General features: G+C 39.3%; 1 protein-coding gene across 4 annotated transcripts in view; it reads left to right on the forward strand.

The window, feature by feature from the left end:
- c5h8orf34 (chromosome 5 C8orf34 homolog) overlaps positions 1-16,753 on the forward strand; it is a 446,834-nt gene that overhangs the window by 193,425 nt on the left and 236,656 nt on the right. For all 4 annotated transcript variants that reach the window (XM_039754615.1, XM_039754616.1, XM_039754617.1 and 1 more), the window contains exon 7: positions 4,556-4,722. In XM_039754615.1, coding sequence (XP_039610549.1) covers positions 4,556-4,722 — 167 coding nt within the window. The remainder of the gene's footprint in view (positions 1-4,555; positions 4,723-16,753) is intronic.

Consider the following 16,753-nt stretch of genomic DNA (forward strand, 5'->3'; position numbering starts at 1 on the left):
ATCTGATATGAAAGTCTGCTTTAGAATGCCAAAGAACAAGAACAGTGCCAGCTTTGTTCTACACACTTCAAGAGCCAGATGTTATTTCCCATATTTGTTGAGGTTTTGTTCATGATTTATGCTTGTGGGTTCACCATGTCCCTACAGGTGGAATGAACTCTTTTTTATCAAAAATCCTCATTTTAATGTTTTTTTTATTTTTCACCGTGCCAATTTTTTAAACCGCTAATGTTAGAAAAAAACCTCATTACAGTGAAGTCCATTTTATCTGCAAAATTATCATGAAAAACTCAGCAAAACTTATTTATTCTGGCTTTTGCTCAGAAATCGCAATTTAGGATCCTTCACTGAACAGCCAGTTACATTGCACCTTTATGTAACTTGGTTTACTCGACGTTCATCACGCTCTTGCAGCAGAGCAGAGCTTGAGACATGGGATACTGCTGACCAGAGACGTTGTGGGTGGATCTAGTGGCAGGATAACTGTCAATCAAATTAGGCTACAGTTGTAGAGTTAGGTCCATAAATATTAGGACAGAGACAACTTTTTTCTAATTTTGGTTCTGTACATTACCACAATGAATTTTAAATGAAACAACTCAGATGCAGTTGAAGTGCAGACTTTCAGCTTTAATTCAGTGGGATGAACAAAACGACTGCATAAAAATGTGAGGCAACTAAAGCATTTTTTTAACACAATCCCTTTATTTCAGGAGCTCAAAAGTAATTGGACAAATTAAATAACTGGAAATAAAATGTTCATTTCTAATACTTGGTTGAAAACCCTTTGCTGGCAATGACAGCCTGAAGTCTTGAACTCATGGACATCACCAGATGCTGGGTTTCCTCTTTTTTTAATGCTCTGCCAGGCCTTTACTGCAGCGGCTTTCAGTTGCTGTTTGTTTGTGGGCCTTTCTGTCCGAAGTTTAGTCTTCAACAAGTGAAATGCATGCTCAATTGGGTTAAGATCAGGTGACTGACTTGGCCATTCAAGAATTTTCCACTTCTTTGCTTTAATAAACTCCTGGGTTGCTTTGGCTGTATGTTTCGGGTCATTGTCCATCTGTATCATGAAACGCCGCCCAATCAATTTGACTGCATTTAGCTGGATTTGAGCAGACAGTATGTCTCTGAACACCTCAGAATTCATTCGACTGCTTCTGTCCTGTGTCACATCATCAATAAACACTAGTGTCCCAGTGCCACTGGCAGCCATGCACGCCCAAGCCATTACACCGCCTCCACCGTGTTTTACAGATGATGTGATATGCTTTGGATAATGAGTTGTTCCACGCCTTCTGCATACTTTTTTCTTGCCATCATTCTGGTAAAGGTTGATCTTGGTTTCATCTGTCCAAAGAATGTTTTTCCACAACTGTGCTGGCTTTTTTAGATGTTCTTTAGCAAAGTCCAATCTAGCCTTTCTATTCTTGAGGCTTGTGAGTGGCTTGCACCTTGCAGTGCACCCTCTGTATTTACTTTCATGCAGTCTTCTCTTTATGATAGACTTGGATATCGATACGCCGACCCCCTGGAGAGTGTTGTTCACTTGGTTGGCTGTTGTGAAGGGGTTTCTCTTCACCATGGAAATGATTCTGCGATCATCCACCACTGTTGTCTTCCATGGACGTCCAGGTCTTTTTGCGTTGCTGAGTTCACCAGTGCTTGCTTTCTTTCTCAGGATGTACCAAACTGTAGATTTTGCCAATTGTAATATTGTAGCAATTTCTCGGATGGATTTTTCTGTTTTCGCAGCTTAAGGATGGATGGAAAGCTACATGGAAAGCTCCTTTGATCGCATGTTGTCTATTCAAAGCAAAATCTTCCACATGCAAGCACCACACCTCAAATCAACTCCAGGCCTTTTATCTGCTTAATTGATAATGACATAACAATGGACTTGCCCACACCTGCCAATGAAATAGCCTTGGAGTCAATTGTCCAATTACTTTTGAGCCCCTAAAATGAAGGGACTGTGTTTAAAAAATGCTTTAGTTGCCTCACATTTGTATGCAATTGTTTTGTTCACCCCACTGAATTAAAGCTAAAAGTCTGCACTTCAACTGCATCAGAGTTGTTTCATTTAAAACTCATTGTGGTAATATACTGAACCAAAATTAGAAAAAAGTTGTCTCTGTCCAAATATTTATGGACCTAACTGTACTTGCGGAGCACGGCAGGTCTTCCACAGCTCGACTAGATTGATGATTCATTTTTGACTCGGCCTTCAGCAAGAGTGCAGACTGCTAAGCTTCCATTGTGCTTATGCCACTCAACCAGATTCCAGTGTGTTTAATAAATTCGCCAAGATTTTACCCCGTAAACACCCACACACCATAATCCTTTTTTTTATTTATTTATTATTTAGTTTAATTTGAATGCATATTTGAATTTTGGAGCTTGCAAATGTATGCATCCAATGACTGTTATTTTCAAATGTGAGCTTTATTTCCTCAAGCTTTTTATCATGATCTTTTTATGTGACACTGTTTATGTAACTCAAATGGGGTTTGCTCTGGAAAGTCTGCATGATGGACACCAAGTGTCGTTTTTTGGTAACAAAAGTGGTGCAACCTCTGGACTCCAAGGGGAACCGCCATCCCTACTCCCTGGACCTTAAATTTATAATTCTGACTACATGCTAATGACAACCACGTGGCACTGTTTAAGTAACTCAAATGGCGGCAACTCTGGAATACCAAACATTATTCACAAAATGTACATCAAGGGACTTTTGTCTTTTGTGCTCTGTGGAGCTTCGTAATTGTTAAGAAGCATTTTTATAGAAATAAACATTTTTATAAACATTCTGTGTTACCCTTATTCGGTGATTCGGGATTCGGTGGTATACCCCTCCTTGGTGGGCATCTTTGGAAGTGTTTATAAAACTTATTGGGATTTATGTGGTTTGGGACTCCTAGTCCATGACAATATAATTACATTTTTTGACTTGGTTTACTGTGTTAGAGTTTTGTTTCTAGAGACAACTTATGCTTTGTTTGACAGATTTTGACAACTCTTGTTCAGACTTTGATCATAGTTTTGCTCTTTTGTTTTAGAAAACAACATTTCAGAGTTTTAAATACTGACTCTCATGCACATCTTCTGGTCCATTTAAGACCATTCTAACGTTACTCACTAAGTACTTACAGCAGGCAATTCAGAAAAGTCGGCGGCAACTAAAGAAAAGCAGGTGGACCAAGACTGTGTTGTGGTTCAGTCAAGTGACTTTGAATACTCATGTCTTGCATAACCCAATTAAAGTATTTGCTATTTTCTGTTCATTTTATTTGAATTTACTTTTTCTGTTCTGTTTTCACTTAACCTGATACCATGACTGTTCTCCTATTGGTGTAAAATGAACATTGTAATCTTACTGAGAAATGCCTGACGACCCCCGCAGTTGACACTCACATTCATTTTAAAATGCAAGTGGACACAACTAAATGAACATTAGCAGCACCAGATGGTTGGAAAATCACTTTAAAGAGGGAAACACAGGAATTGCTAATGAGACCCATGGTGGTGGCTCATGAATTTCCTCTTCTGAGAGCAACCAATAAATAAATAAATGAGCTCATCAAAAAGAATCAACATCCAAGGAATATGGTACTACAGTGTGTTTGATTTGAATAGAGTTCTACTAAAATGGGATCATTCAAAGTTTAAAACTTTGTTAAAAATGTAGGAATGTTGTAGATAAGCATAAGAATGTAGATTTAATTTTCATGCCTCAAGTTTCCATTAATGTCTTTATTAAATTTGGAAATTAATATGCACCTTCATTGTAACCCTTCTACTGTAAGGACCTCTTACTCTTGACTTACACACATAAATAATATTAAAGAATTTGATCGATGAGATTGTAAGTTTCAAAAACATATGAAGAATTTGGTGAAGCTGAAAACATAGTAGCTTTTGGTATTCAGAGCCATTTTTGAAATGTGAGCCATTTCTAAAGGCAGTACCCTCGTCCCATCTTGTGAAGCTTGGTCCATTAGCTCATCAAATGTGTAAACAATGTTTGCTTTTACTTGACTTTTCATGGTTAGTTTGATTCTTATTCATTAAATTAATTAATCACTTCCCGGGTCCTCCCTGCGTGGAGTTTGCATGTTCTCCCCGTGTCTGCGTGGGTTTCCTCCGGGCTCTCCGGTTTCCTCCCACAGTCCAAAGACATGCAGGTTAGGTGGATTGGTGATTCTAAATTGGCCGCTTGGTGTGTTTGTGTTTGTCCTGCGGTAGGTTAGCACCCTGCCCGGGATTGTTTCCTGCCTTGTGCCCTGTGTTCGCTGGGATTGGCTCCAGCAGACCCCTGTGTTCGGACACAGCGGGTTGGAAGATGAATGGATAAATACTTTTTTTAGCTCTTCACAAAGATGCAGGGGCTTACCATATTGATAGCAAGTTGAAGATTAATTAAAATTGCAAATGACATTTTAAAGTATTAAATGTGCTTACTGGCTTTAGACCAAAACAGATTAATGTTTGATAGTTTTGCTACCAAATGTAAAATGAAGTTCTGCAAGAGTAACTCTTTTTTATTTTCTTCCAGTGTGAAAATGGAGCCAAAAAGTAAAGGTTTAAAACAACAACAGCAACACCACAAGAAACTGTTGGCGGCAATGTTGTCCCAAGATTCTTTTGATTCTGTACTCAGTAACACTCCCTCCATGAATGAAGATGATATTGATGATGAGGATGATGCCATGGAGCTGCTGGGTAATAATAACTTTTTTTTTTTTATAGCTGAATGTCATGTTTATCAGCATTTCATTATTCTTGCAATTCTTTGAGTTTCAACTGTGAAATTTGTGAAGGTTTTCATTTTCCACTGCAAAGTGCAGGATGTTGCAATATTTTGCCTTTTGGCACCAAACCCAAGAGGATCCTTTTTACTTCTTGAGGCAATTGCTGACACAATAGAATACACTGCTTTTTTTATTTTATTCTTTTTTTAACACTAAGTAAATATTTATACACTGATGTCAATGTAAAATGAAGGTTGTAACTACATACTGTTACTGTTGTGCTTTAAAGTTTTATTTTGTAACATTCTGCAAGGTCACCTCTGCATGTCAGGCAATCATTAATGGTTTGGCCACACTAATATTTTTGACAGCATCTGTATGCTGCTGTGGAGAAAGTTTTTAATGCTGTTGCAGAGGCAGACATTTATATGATTTTTTATACCTTTTATTTTCTGTGATTTCTTCTCTTTTAAATTGTTTTAGCATTAAGGCATTAAAAGATGTCTTGTTACAGGGCGCACACCTATGTAAAATATTTTGTCTGTTAAACTCACAACTGATTAAAGCACTTGAATCCAGTTGTTGCCTTGTACAAAAGTGGCTGAAACTGACATTTTGTAGTCCTTAACTTGTAAATTCTACTTATCTTATTTATTTCATCTGCTAAATACTAACAAGCTAGTCAAGCCCTTAGCATGCATAAAGTGTGCCGATTGTACAATCAGATATTGCAGAGGTGTCAGTTACAGTAATTCCAAAGAATTATTCAAGGCAGGGAACGTGGACGCGAAGTTGTGGGGAAAAACTATCACATTTTCCAAAATGTATTGTTGTGACGTGATTTCTACAGACTAATGACTGGCTGTTGTGAAGTGGACTCGGTGTCAGCATCAATCTGGTTGACTTAATGCAAATTAATTTTTTAGGCACATCAGTGCACACACATATAATGCATTCACACATACAGCTCTACATGAATAATAATTGATGCATGATGCAAGATACAATATGAATAATGCACATGAAGCAGTGGCAAGCTAACATGTTGAACGTATATAGTATCAGTTTGACATGGAGTTATCAGAAATACTGTACTTACCTACCAACCCAGCAAAATTCTTACGTAAAGGAATACATTTTTTTTTCCACTTTGCCTCACAGGCCATCTTTTGACTTTGACTCAATAGCACCCTATAGAGACCCCAACTGATAAAAATATATATTATGACCACCAGAGGGCATGCCGCGTAAAACACCGGGCATAAATCTAGCAATACACATGTTTTATTTCCAGGTGGGAAACGCTTGTCAAACTGTTCCCACAAGCAGCACAGTACGTACAATAAATACACTAGAATAATCAAAGTACACAGCACCTTTTCCCTCTGTCCTTCTGTCTCCATTCCTGCTCAGGCAAGTGTTGTCCTCTCCCTCCCGACTCTGGCTCCCTGAATGAAGGCAGGCGGCATCTTATTTTAAGAATCCCGGGAGTACTTCTGGAGTCGCATAATTGTGACCCAGGAGTACTTCTGGGTAAGTCAGGAGCCCTATATAAAAGGGCTCGGTAGTTCCTGTAGCACCCCCTGGCAGCACCCCTGGAACACAATAGGGCTAAGGTGACAAATACCAATTTCCATACAGCCCTGAGGCACCATTGTATGCCAGGAGGGCTGCCAAAAAGCATCTCCCCCATCCTTTCATTAAGCAGGTGTCCCAACCAGGTAATGATCCCAACCGTTCCTCACATTATATATTTAAATATATGGTAAAGGATGGTGCAACTTGGTGCCATTCCAGCTGAGATAGGGTGTGGTTCCTTATCTAGATGGGAGACCAGGGACCATATCTAGAGTGGAGGAATAATAGAGAGATGATAAGAGAATGCTTGTGAAGACTGAGCATTTAAGAACCTTGCTTTAAGGTACTTTGGTTAATAAACCTATTTTATTTGAACCTAAGAGTTGTGTAGCATGGTTGTGTTTGGGATTTGGGTGCTGTAATGGCGTAATGGCCTCTACTGGTCACTAACTATATTGTATTTAGAAGCAAAAACTAAATTTTTAAATAAACCTTGTTAGGGGCAAAGCCTGATATAAGTAAACTGAATCAGGTGAGCTTTAGAATGAGTTGCCTGCATGGGCCCAACTGAAGCTTCATTGGGATTGGCTGACTACTTAGATGAAACAGAGATGACTCAGCTGTGATTGGTAGATAATACAAGTACAAAGTCAAGGCAGAGAGAGGCGGGTGGTAGACAGTGATTGCACAGACGAAAGAGAAGCACAGAGAAACACACAACTGCAGCCTTCCTACGGTAACATTGATTGTGCAGAAACAAAAACAGCCGTCCTGTTATTGGACTGTAGGACTAGCAGCACAACAACATGGCTTCTGCTTACCCTGAGACACTTGGCTTATTAATGTGATTAAGTACAATTGGCAGAAAAAATGCATCCATCTATCCATCCATTATTCAGCCGCTGTATCCTATCTACAGGATCATGGGGGTCTGCTGGAGCCACTCCCCAGGTGCAAGGCAGGAAACAAACCCTGGGCAGGGAGCCAGCCCACCGTAGGGCGGCGCACACACACACACACACTCCAAGCACACACTAGGGACAATTTCGGATCGCCAATGCACCTACCCTACATGTCTTTGGACTGTGAGAGGAGACCGGAGCACCCAGAGGAAACCCACGCAGGGAGGACCTGGGAAGCGAACCCAGGTCTCCTAACTGCGAGGCAGCAGCACTACCACTATGGCACCATGCCACCCCGGCAGAAAAAATCTGTTACTTTATTTCAGTTTTATTTTTTGGCACACCTTTTTGTCTAAATGTATTACTTTTTATAAATAATTTAATTATTCAGTAAAGTTTAGAAGTGTTAAAGTATAGGACCTTTATAATGTGATCACATATACTCATATATGATTGTTTACTGTTTTTGCCCCATAATGAAGACGTCCTGAACTGTGAGCTATTAAATTACTTTTAGTTCCTAATTCACTACACTTTTGTCTGGTGTAGCCTTTGGAAATCAATGCATCTTTGACGTGTGTTTATAAATTTCCTCCTACTCGTTCTTCATAATAGTTGAGGTGCCTGATTATAATTAATATGGGACAAAAACAGATGATTACTAATTTGTTTAAAAGTCACTGACACAAAGTCAGCATTAGCAATGGAAAGTATTGGTCAGATTAGTCTTTTTAATTATTTTCCCTATTTCTGTTTATTAAATTTGTCAAAAGTATGACAGTAATGTGCAATTGTTTCTCATACTTGGTATGGTATTAAAGCATTGTGTTAGAGTTAAGCTGTTGATTAGTTTTGCCTGCATATCGCATCATCTTTTTTTCATTGAAAGTAACAGCATCCTTTCTTTTCAGTGATGCAATTAGTTAAAATATTAATGAATGGAAAAGGCAGGAGGTGGATGTTAGAAACTTGAGTTTCACTTGTATTATTGTCTCTAGTATCACTTCTGCAGTCAAGGATATGGTAAAAAGGTGTCAGGACAAGCCAGGCTCAGGGGCTTCTGGTGAACCCCGATTTCACCAAATACATAAGTCATTACATTCTCCTAAAAGGCCAAGTATCAGTTTCAGATATGATCTATCAATCCTCATAATAACAGCACTTCATATAAATTTAAATTAGATGATTTTATCCAAAGCAACTTACAAAAGAGGTGAACATAATTGAGTGACATTAGGCTAGGGCCTGTTTGTTCAGCAAGTATAGTAGGACAGGTAACAAAAGTTGATGGCCACAAGTGAAAAGAGGTAATAACTAATAAATGTACATAGTTTTAACAATCAATATAGCAATTAACCTTAATGTTACGAGAAGTCAACAACGGTATGAAATATTTTTTTTTTCTTTAGTCAATTAGACAGATATTCACAGAACAGATGGGGTTTCAATTCCTTCTTAAACACAATGAGGGACTTGGTAGTTTGCATAAGGCGCTATATAAATGTAATGAATTATTATTAGCTGTTGGTTTTAGTGGATTTTCTCCTGTCTGTGTTCTTTACATAGGAACATAGAAACATGGAGCTAAAAGGACAAGAGACTGGACTGGTGAGAATGATGTGCAGGTTAGGAGGCAAAGCAGTAGTTATAACAGCAGTGCAAACGCTTTCTGAAAAGTCTGAATTCATGTTTTTTTGCTAGTCATACTTCTCTACAACATCAGATCTGTTTTATGTATGAAGGTAACCTTTTTGGATTTAAATGTTAAATGCAGTGGTTTAACAATGGTTCAGTTGCTCTCAACAGCACTAGCATGTTCAGAAAAATTAATAATAATCTGAAACAACAAAAATGACAAAAATAATTCAACAGATTAAATAGACCAAATCCTAAAATTAAATGCAGCGAAAATATAGTATCTATATATATAATTCACTAAGGCAAGACAACCATGGCGTGGATTTACTAAGCCACCGACAAGTGAGACACCTATGGCGCACGCAGGAAGGAGCCACACCCACTAACTCCAAGACCATTGGATACGACGACGACTCGCAGGGCCATGGCCACCAACTCGGACGCAACAACACAGAAAAAAATGGTGTCATTTATATTCGTCTGTCGTAAAGGCCACATGCAGTGCAGGTCAGGTTAATGTAATGTGCATGTCATGCACCTCCGAAGCTACGTTGACTGTTCATAGAGGCATGTTTCTCGCGGAGGTGAATCGCCATATGCAGCTTGTGAAACGGTTTTCGAGGGGTATCCCATGGGATCCTTAAAACAATACTTTACAACTGAGGTTAAAGCACAATGAAGTAAGCAGTCTTTAAAAACCGAGTTTTCGGTTATGACGCACGACCGCGTGCACCATAGCAAACTGTTTTACACGCTACATACAGCTATTCACATTCGCGACAAACATGCATCTTCTTAGATGCTCCTGCAGGAACACGGAAGACGTTTCCCTGCCCACCAACACTCCTTTTTCACTGGCCGGTGTCTACCCTCGCTCTCTAGGCATTCACACTGCCTGCCCATTTGCCCTGATGCAAAAACTCACCGACCACCCAGTTAGTTCCTTTCGTCTGTGGTAAGAGTCCACATGCACGTCTGAGCCACGCGGCGTTTGTTATGCCGCGGCTTCACTATTGTGTTGTATTTTATTCTCTCCAGAGTTCCATCTTTTCATTCACTTACTGTTGTATTATCACACCAACCCGTTTTAGACAACCGTGTCTTTCCAGAAGTGTTTAGCATTCAATAAATAATTATGCATGAGATTGAGCGTGTGTCTACCCAGCGCAGAAAGGCGTGGGTAAGCCGTTGAACCCCATTCAGGCTGCAAACCGTGGAATTCCTACTAAGTGCGACTCATACGCTCCCACTGGTTGCGTCCCTACCCTTTGTACACACCCCCCTCCCACCTCGCTACTACCGTGGTCGGGTGTCTTGGTGGATTATATATAGAAAAGCAGCCAAAACCGCACAGAGCAATGAAACGTCTACGTGAGTCACAGGTGCATCTGGACTGTGCAAAGACGACAACGACTCGAGTGACAAGTTGGAGGTGGGCACATGAGCAGACAGTGCATACTGAACGAGAAATCAGCAGACTAGCATGACGGAGGGAGCAGAGTGGATGTCCTTCTCCTCTCCTCCCGTTCCACCCTCCGCGCCTGAGCGCCGCCCGGACGATTGTGTGTTGGTTTGTTCCGTGCATTGTTACAATGTTGCTTTTCTTGCTTATTTATTACATTACCAATTTTTCAAATGTTAATTTTCTCCCTGTGCTTAAAAAACATTAAAAAAACCGGCCTGATTATGTGGCGTATGGTACGCCACGTGTTGGCTAGTATAGAAAAAAACCCTAAACAAAGCAAACCCAGACTCGAGCCATCTGGATCCTAAGAAATATTTGCCAATTTCTTCTGTCTGTCTCTAGAAAATGCTACATGGGTGTTATCCTGTATCTCAAAGTAGTGTACCTCTTTGCTGAAGTCAGAAACTACTCAAACAAATGTTTAGAGTTTAAATTGACCTAGCACTGTTACCCTGCATTTTTGTTGCAAGTCAAATGAAAATTGCTGCGGCAATAACAAATAATAATGAAACGTTTTAAGACTCCAATTTTGTTATTTACTTATATCTATTCAGATACTGTATATCCTCATTTCTGGCAGGATGTGGAGCTGTCAGGTTGCTCGGCACATTGCTAAAAATAAACCTGTGGTCATCTGCATTGGGCAAGGAGAACAAAGAGGAGAAGCCTTTTCTGTTATCTGACATTCAGTAATCTGTTAATGACACGGGCAGCATTCACTAATTAGCTTTTCAGCTTATACTTTAAGCGTAGATGTTATCTTTGATAGTTTGTCAATGGCGTGTTGCGCCAGTTGTTTCATTTGGGTAGTGCTTATTTATCTTCTTTTTCTTATCATGATGGATCTCCATGTATTATATTTCCTTCTCAGAAGAATTTTCCTAACACCATTCATATCAATTACAGATCATAACCAATTAGAGATTAGTAAATCTTGTCTCATTTACGAAGTTTAATGCAGTAAAATAGATGTGGTGTATGTTTATATAGTGTCATGGGACTGGGCTGGACAACGAGCCTCAAACATGATCACACAAAGGTTCCCGGGTTCAAGTAATCAAGCAGTTTATTGCACACAAAACCTCCAAAGTAGCACAAGCACAAATCACAGGTTCTCTCTCTCCAAAATACTTCTCTTCTTATCACCGCACTGCCCTCCTCCAGTTGAGTGTTGCGCTGCATCCTCTTACCTCCGACTTGTCTGTTTAAGGGAGTGTGCTCGGTTTTATTATGGACCTAGGAGTACTTCTGGTGCTGGGGCTACAGCCCGATGGAATTATTTCCGGGTCATATGTAAGTCTCATAAATTTGGGAGCACATCTCCTGACACCGCCCCCTTGCAGCACCCATGGTACCCAGCAGGGCTGTGTTACTAGACAGCATCTCTCATTATTCCCTGCTGGTTCCCGAATGCGTGCCGATACAGTGGGCTGCTGCCATTTCGTGTCCTGGGGGAATAATGTTTCCCATGCGGCATCTTTTACAATTGATGGGATGTTCGTCCATCCCTTCTGGCTCCTTCCACTCTCCTGGCCGGGGTGCCCTTCTGCCTGCTCGGAGCCTCCGGGTAAGGAATCATCTCCTTTTCTGGTCGGGATGCTCCTCCAACCCATGTGGCACTGACAATACATACATGTTCTATGAAAACTATTCACCCTCTTGGAAGTGTTCATGTATTATTGTTATACAACAATGAATCATAGTCAAGCATGTCAAAGCAAAACAGATCTCTCAAAAGTGGTCTAAATTAATTGCAGAATAAAATACCAAATCGTCCTGTGATGGACCGGTGCCCTGTCCAAGGTTTGATCCTGCCTTGCTACCTATGCTGGCTGGGATGGACTCCAGCTAAATACTGGACCCCAAGCCTTGCAACCCTATGTTGAATTAAGCATATTAGAATATGACATGACATAAAACACAAAATAATTGATCATTAAAGCATTAGAACAGTCTAGATAAGAAAAAGCCATCCAGCCCAACAAAGCACACTAGTCCTAAAGATTTAATAACATGGCATCACACAACTATCAAATTAAACTTCAACAAGTTCCAACTAGAAAATGTGAAAACTTCCAAGGGGTGAATTCTTTTTATTGGCACTGTAAATTACTTAACATTATGAAACACACTTAATCCAGTTCAGGGTCATGGGAAGCTGGAGCCTATCCCAGCAGGATTTGATAAAAGGCAGAAACACCAAGCCAGGATGAATCAGCAGTCCATCGGTGGGCCCATTCATGTTCACAACCCTCACTAATGAGAGACCACTATAAGATAGAAAGGTGCTGTGTTATCGGATAAGCTACTTGTTTTCAACATTTCAACTTCATCATGCTGACTGGTATGACATTTACATAAGGTGATTATTCTCAGAGTTATTTTTATTTTTTTCTATTTCAAGAACTGTGAATAGTATATATTGTATTAATTTAATCAGGTCTCAGCTCTGTGTCTATTGTTGCATTTTGTATTCACAAAATGTCCTTCACCAGTAAGAGCTTTTTTTACCTACATATTGTAGCCGCCGAAGTGTAAGGCAAGATCAAGCGTGGGTAAAACACGTGCCGAAAGAAATCTCTCAGTCCAAAAGTTTGTTTTTAAAATATTTAGTGAAAGTTAAAAACAAATAATCCACACAAGAATAAAAGAAAAAATAGTTACACACGTAGAATAAAAGGCAAAAAAATGAAAAATGTATCTTCTATAAACTTAGCTTTTCTTGGGAAACTTTAGTTATTTCTGTACTTAAAAGTTCTTTACTTCTTCTTCTTTACTTAAAGATTCTTAACTTCTTCTTCTGTATACTTTAAATGTACGGCTCAACGCTTAAATAAGTGCTGCTTTACAAATTACTTCACACACTCAAAAAGCCCATAGGCCCGTTGGCACGTAAGCATGTGCAAAGGCACGGTTTAAAAGCATAAGCCTTCCACACCTTACACATGGCAAGGCTGGTCACTAACTGAAGAATAAGTTTTAGTCAGAGCAGATAGAAATAGCTAGAATATACCAATACAATTCTACTTATGGGGGTTATAGGAACCTCCCATAGATTATGCTTTGTCATCTTGTAAAATATTTATGAATCTTACATAACTAGGAAAATGGCTCTTACAACACTCTTCCCTGTTTTTTCTTTTTTTTTGTATATATACCTTTTTTTTCAAAAACGTAATGCACATTTTTATTTCACACATAATGTTAGAAAATATTTAAATGGATATTACAATTTAAACTACACTAATACATCAGAACCAAATTTTCAAACTTCATTGTATATCCATTCACGAGTCCAATGTCGACGTACATTTCTTAGCCCCTAACACAAAACGAATGATATGCTATACAAAAATCTGTACTTACTAGATAGAGGAGGTTCTGGAAATGATTTCCTTGTGCATATTGTCATAGATGCGACGCAGCTCAGTCGCTTCAATTTTTCCAATTTCACTCAGAATATTGTCCTTCAGTTCTTCTAATGTTTTTGGATTATTGACATACACTTTTCCCTTCAGATTGCCCCACAGGTAAAACTTGGATCTTGGTGGCCACAAACCTTTGCTGACAGTTCGTTCTTCTGTGAAGACGTTGTGAATTCGAGAAAGTGACTCGTGAGAAGTGTGACATGTCGCTCCATCCTGTTGAAAGATGGTGTACTCACTGGCTCACAGCTTCCTTACTAATGCACAGTTGGGGCTGCTGACCCCGTCTTGACAACGCGGCTCCGCGATTGCGATGGCACCCGCCTATATAACAGCTCGAGCCAACCGGTCGGAGACGGTTCGGTTTTTCGTGCGCCACCCTGTACATCTCATGATGGTCTTGTAATAACAAGCTTAGCTAGCCAGCCTAAACCATTAGATAGATTCTTTATTTGTCTCCAAGGTAAAATTAAAACTTCATGGAAGTTCAAAAGAGAGAGTGAAAAAAATATATACAGTACATTATATAACAAACAACAACCTGCCAAACACACATGAAAACTTATGGTTTAGATACTGCAGAGGGGCTGCTATCAATTGCAGGCTTGTACGTGGCAATAAGCTAATCCGATTTGTGCCGTTGTACACTTGAAGGCATTAAAGTTTGAACAAATCAGGCCAAGCTTGTTGTGTCCACAAAATGAACATGCTGTTAGAAATGTATTCCCCAGAAAGATTCACCTGGTAATTAAGAGGGAGCTTCCAGACCAGACAAGAGAAAGAGACACTCTTTTATGTTCCATGGCTGTGCCACGGTCTCTTTTCAGTGAATTGTGCCAACTCTATCCCATGCAGAATTGCATCCAGCAGATGGTATAACCTCTTGAACTGGATTTTCTTGAGTTAGAGAGTCAGTGATTTCAATTCCAAAAATCCCACATGTGACCAAATTCTCCAATGACCAAACCTGGAAGACTGAGGAAGTAAAATTGAGCCTTCAAGTTATTTTTAATGAATTAATTTTACTGCAGAAACTGGGGTTATTTTCTGGGTGTGAAACAATATATCTATATAAAATTAACTCAGTTATATTAATTTAAGTCAAAGAATTTTTTGACTGGGGGTGGGGGGGGACCCAGTTAATATAGTTGTTACCACATGAATTATATTTTCTAGGTGAAATCGACTAAACATTTTTATGAAGAGGGAAATGTATCTAATTAATCTTTTATATATCATCATTTCCTGCGATGGGTTGGCACCCTGCCCGGGATTTGTTCCTGCCTTGCACCCTGTGTTGGCTGGGATTGGCTCCAGCAGACCTCCATGACCCTGTGTTGGGATATAGTGGGTTGGAGAATGACTGACTGACTATATCATCATAATGTTTTGTCAAACCAAGGCAATTTGCTGTCCAAACTCTGAAATTAAATGATAATTTCTCTAACACTAATCACCTTATATCCTACACTGTCACAAAACTTAATGATTGGTGTTTTTTTAGTTCTTATTTTTTCTGTATAAATTTGTGTAGAATTATTTAATTTTATAGATTGGTATTAAGTTTTTATTGTTATAATGATTGCATCATTTTGCCATTTTGATTAATGGCGGAGTCCAAAGAATACTTGGGGTGCCAACCTGGCCATCCTGTATAATTGCAACCAACAAAAAATCTAAATAAACTAATGTTCAGTGGTGCAAGCAACCAAATGAAAGCAAAAGGAGTGTTAGCCTGAGATAACTTGCTTCTAAGGATCTGTCTTTGGAGCGCAGTCCTGCAGCAGGCTCAGGACAAAATTGAGACACCTTCTTCCTGGAATGGCCGCTCTTATATGGTTCATGGGCGAAACATTTTGGAGCACTGAGGGCAGACTCAGTTCATCTTATGGGGCATCTTCTTCGAAAAATGGAAGGGGTGGGGAGTCACTAGACTCGCCCATTTCATTGTGGAGTGGTGTTGCATACCTGGTCTGATCTGATAAGATGGTCCACTGACCCACATGTGTGACACTGACTTTTTGCACACATTTTTCATGACCATAACCATGTTATGTATAGCTAGTAATAGCAATTGCTCCACATGACATCATCATGTGATCGCTATTAAAGATGTTGCTGTATCTGCAAGTATCAAATCTTTTGGATAAATCTAAAAATAACTTTTGGTTGTGTTCTCAAATATTAGATTTTATGGTAGTATGCGAGTATCTGTTACTGCTTTTCCTTTTCAATGGCTCCTTGACTAAAATGGAAGAACTCAAATATTATGAATCAACATGGGAGGTGGGGAATCGTCTGGCTGTGCAAGGTATAGTTCAGGTAGCCGTGTTGATTCTTGGGATTGAAATACTTCCATCAGCTCAGTACTAAACCAGTGATTTGGCTGATTCTGGTGATTTATATGAAAAGCATCTCCATTGTTTTACACCTAGATTTTTCAATGTGTCCTCGTGAAAGAGTGCTTTTTGATATTATAAGATAGAAAAATGTGACAGTTATCTCCACATATAAGATGATATCTTCATTTGGAGATGTAATTTCTTCTTTAGCCGAGCCTTCCAGCACAAGACCAGTAGCACATGTGATTTGTCACTAATTCATTGGTTAATCTTGTGATTGTCTCTGTTGTTACTTGTGAACAACTCAACTGCAGTGAACAATCTCTTCATTTTTCTGGAAGAGTGTCTACTTGGGGTTTTTCATTTTGATCCTGACTACTTCCCACATTGTCCATAGCCTCAGATTTTCCTCTCTTCTGTTTCACACGGAGCTCTTAATCCTTCCTTTGTCTGCCTGGGAATAGCAATGAGCAAGAGGACAACATTATCTACAACTAGCTGGCTTTTTTTTGTTGTTCATACATTCTGTAAATCTTGACATCTTGATTAATGAAATCTTCTATAATGTAAAGGATACCTTTCACAACAACTCTTTGTCATTAAAACTGTGGTGAAAATGTTTTATGGCACCCTTGATTACATGTTAGAATGA

The sequence above is a fragment of the Polypterus senegalus genome, chromosome 5, assembly GCF_016835505.1.
Source record: "Polypterus senegalus isolate Bchr_013 chromosome 5, ASM1683550v1, whole genome shotgun sequence".
Taxonomy (NCBI): Eukaryota; Metazoa; Chordata; class Cladistia; order Polypteriformes; family Polypteridae; genus Polypterus; species Polypterus senegalus.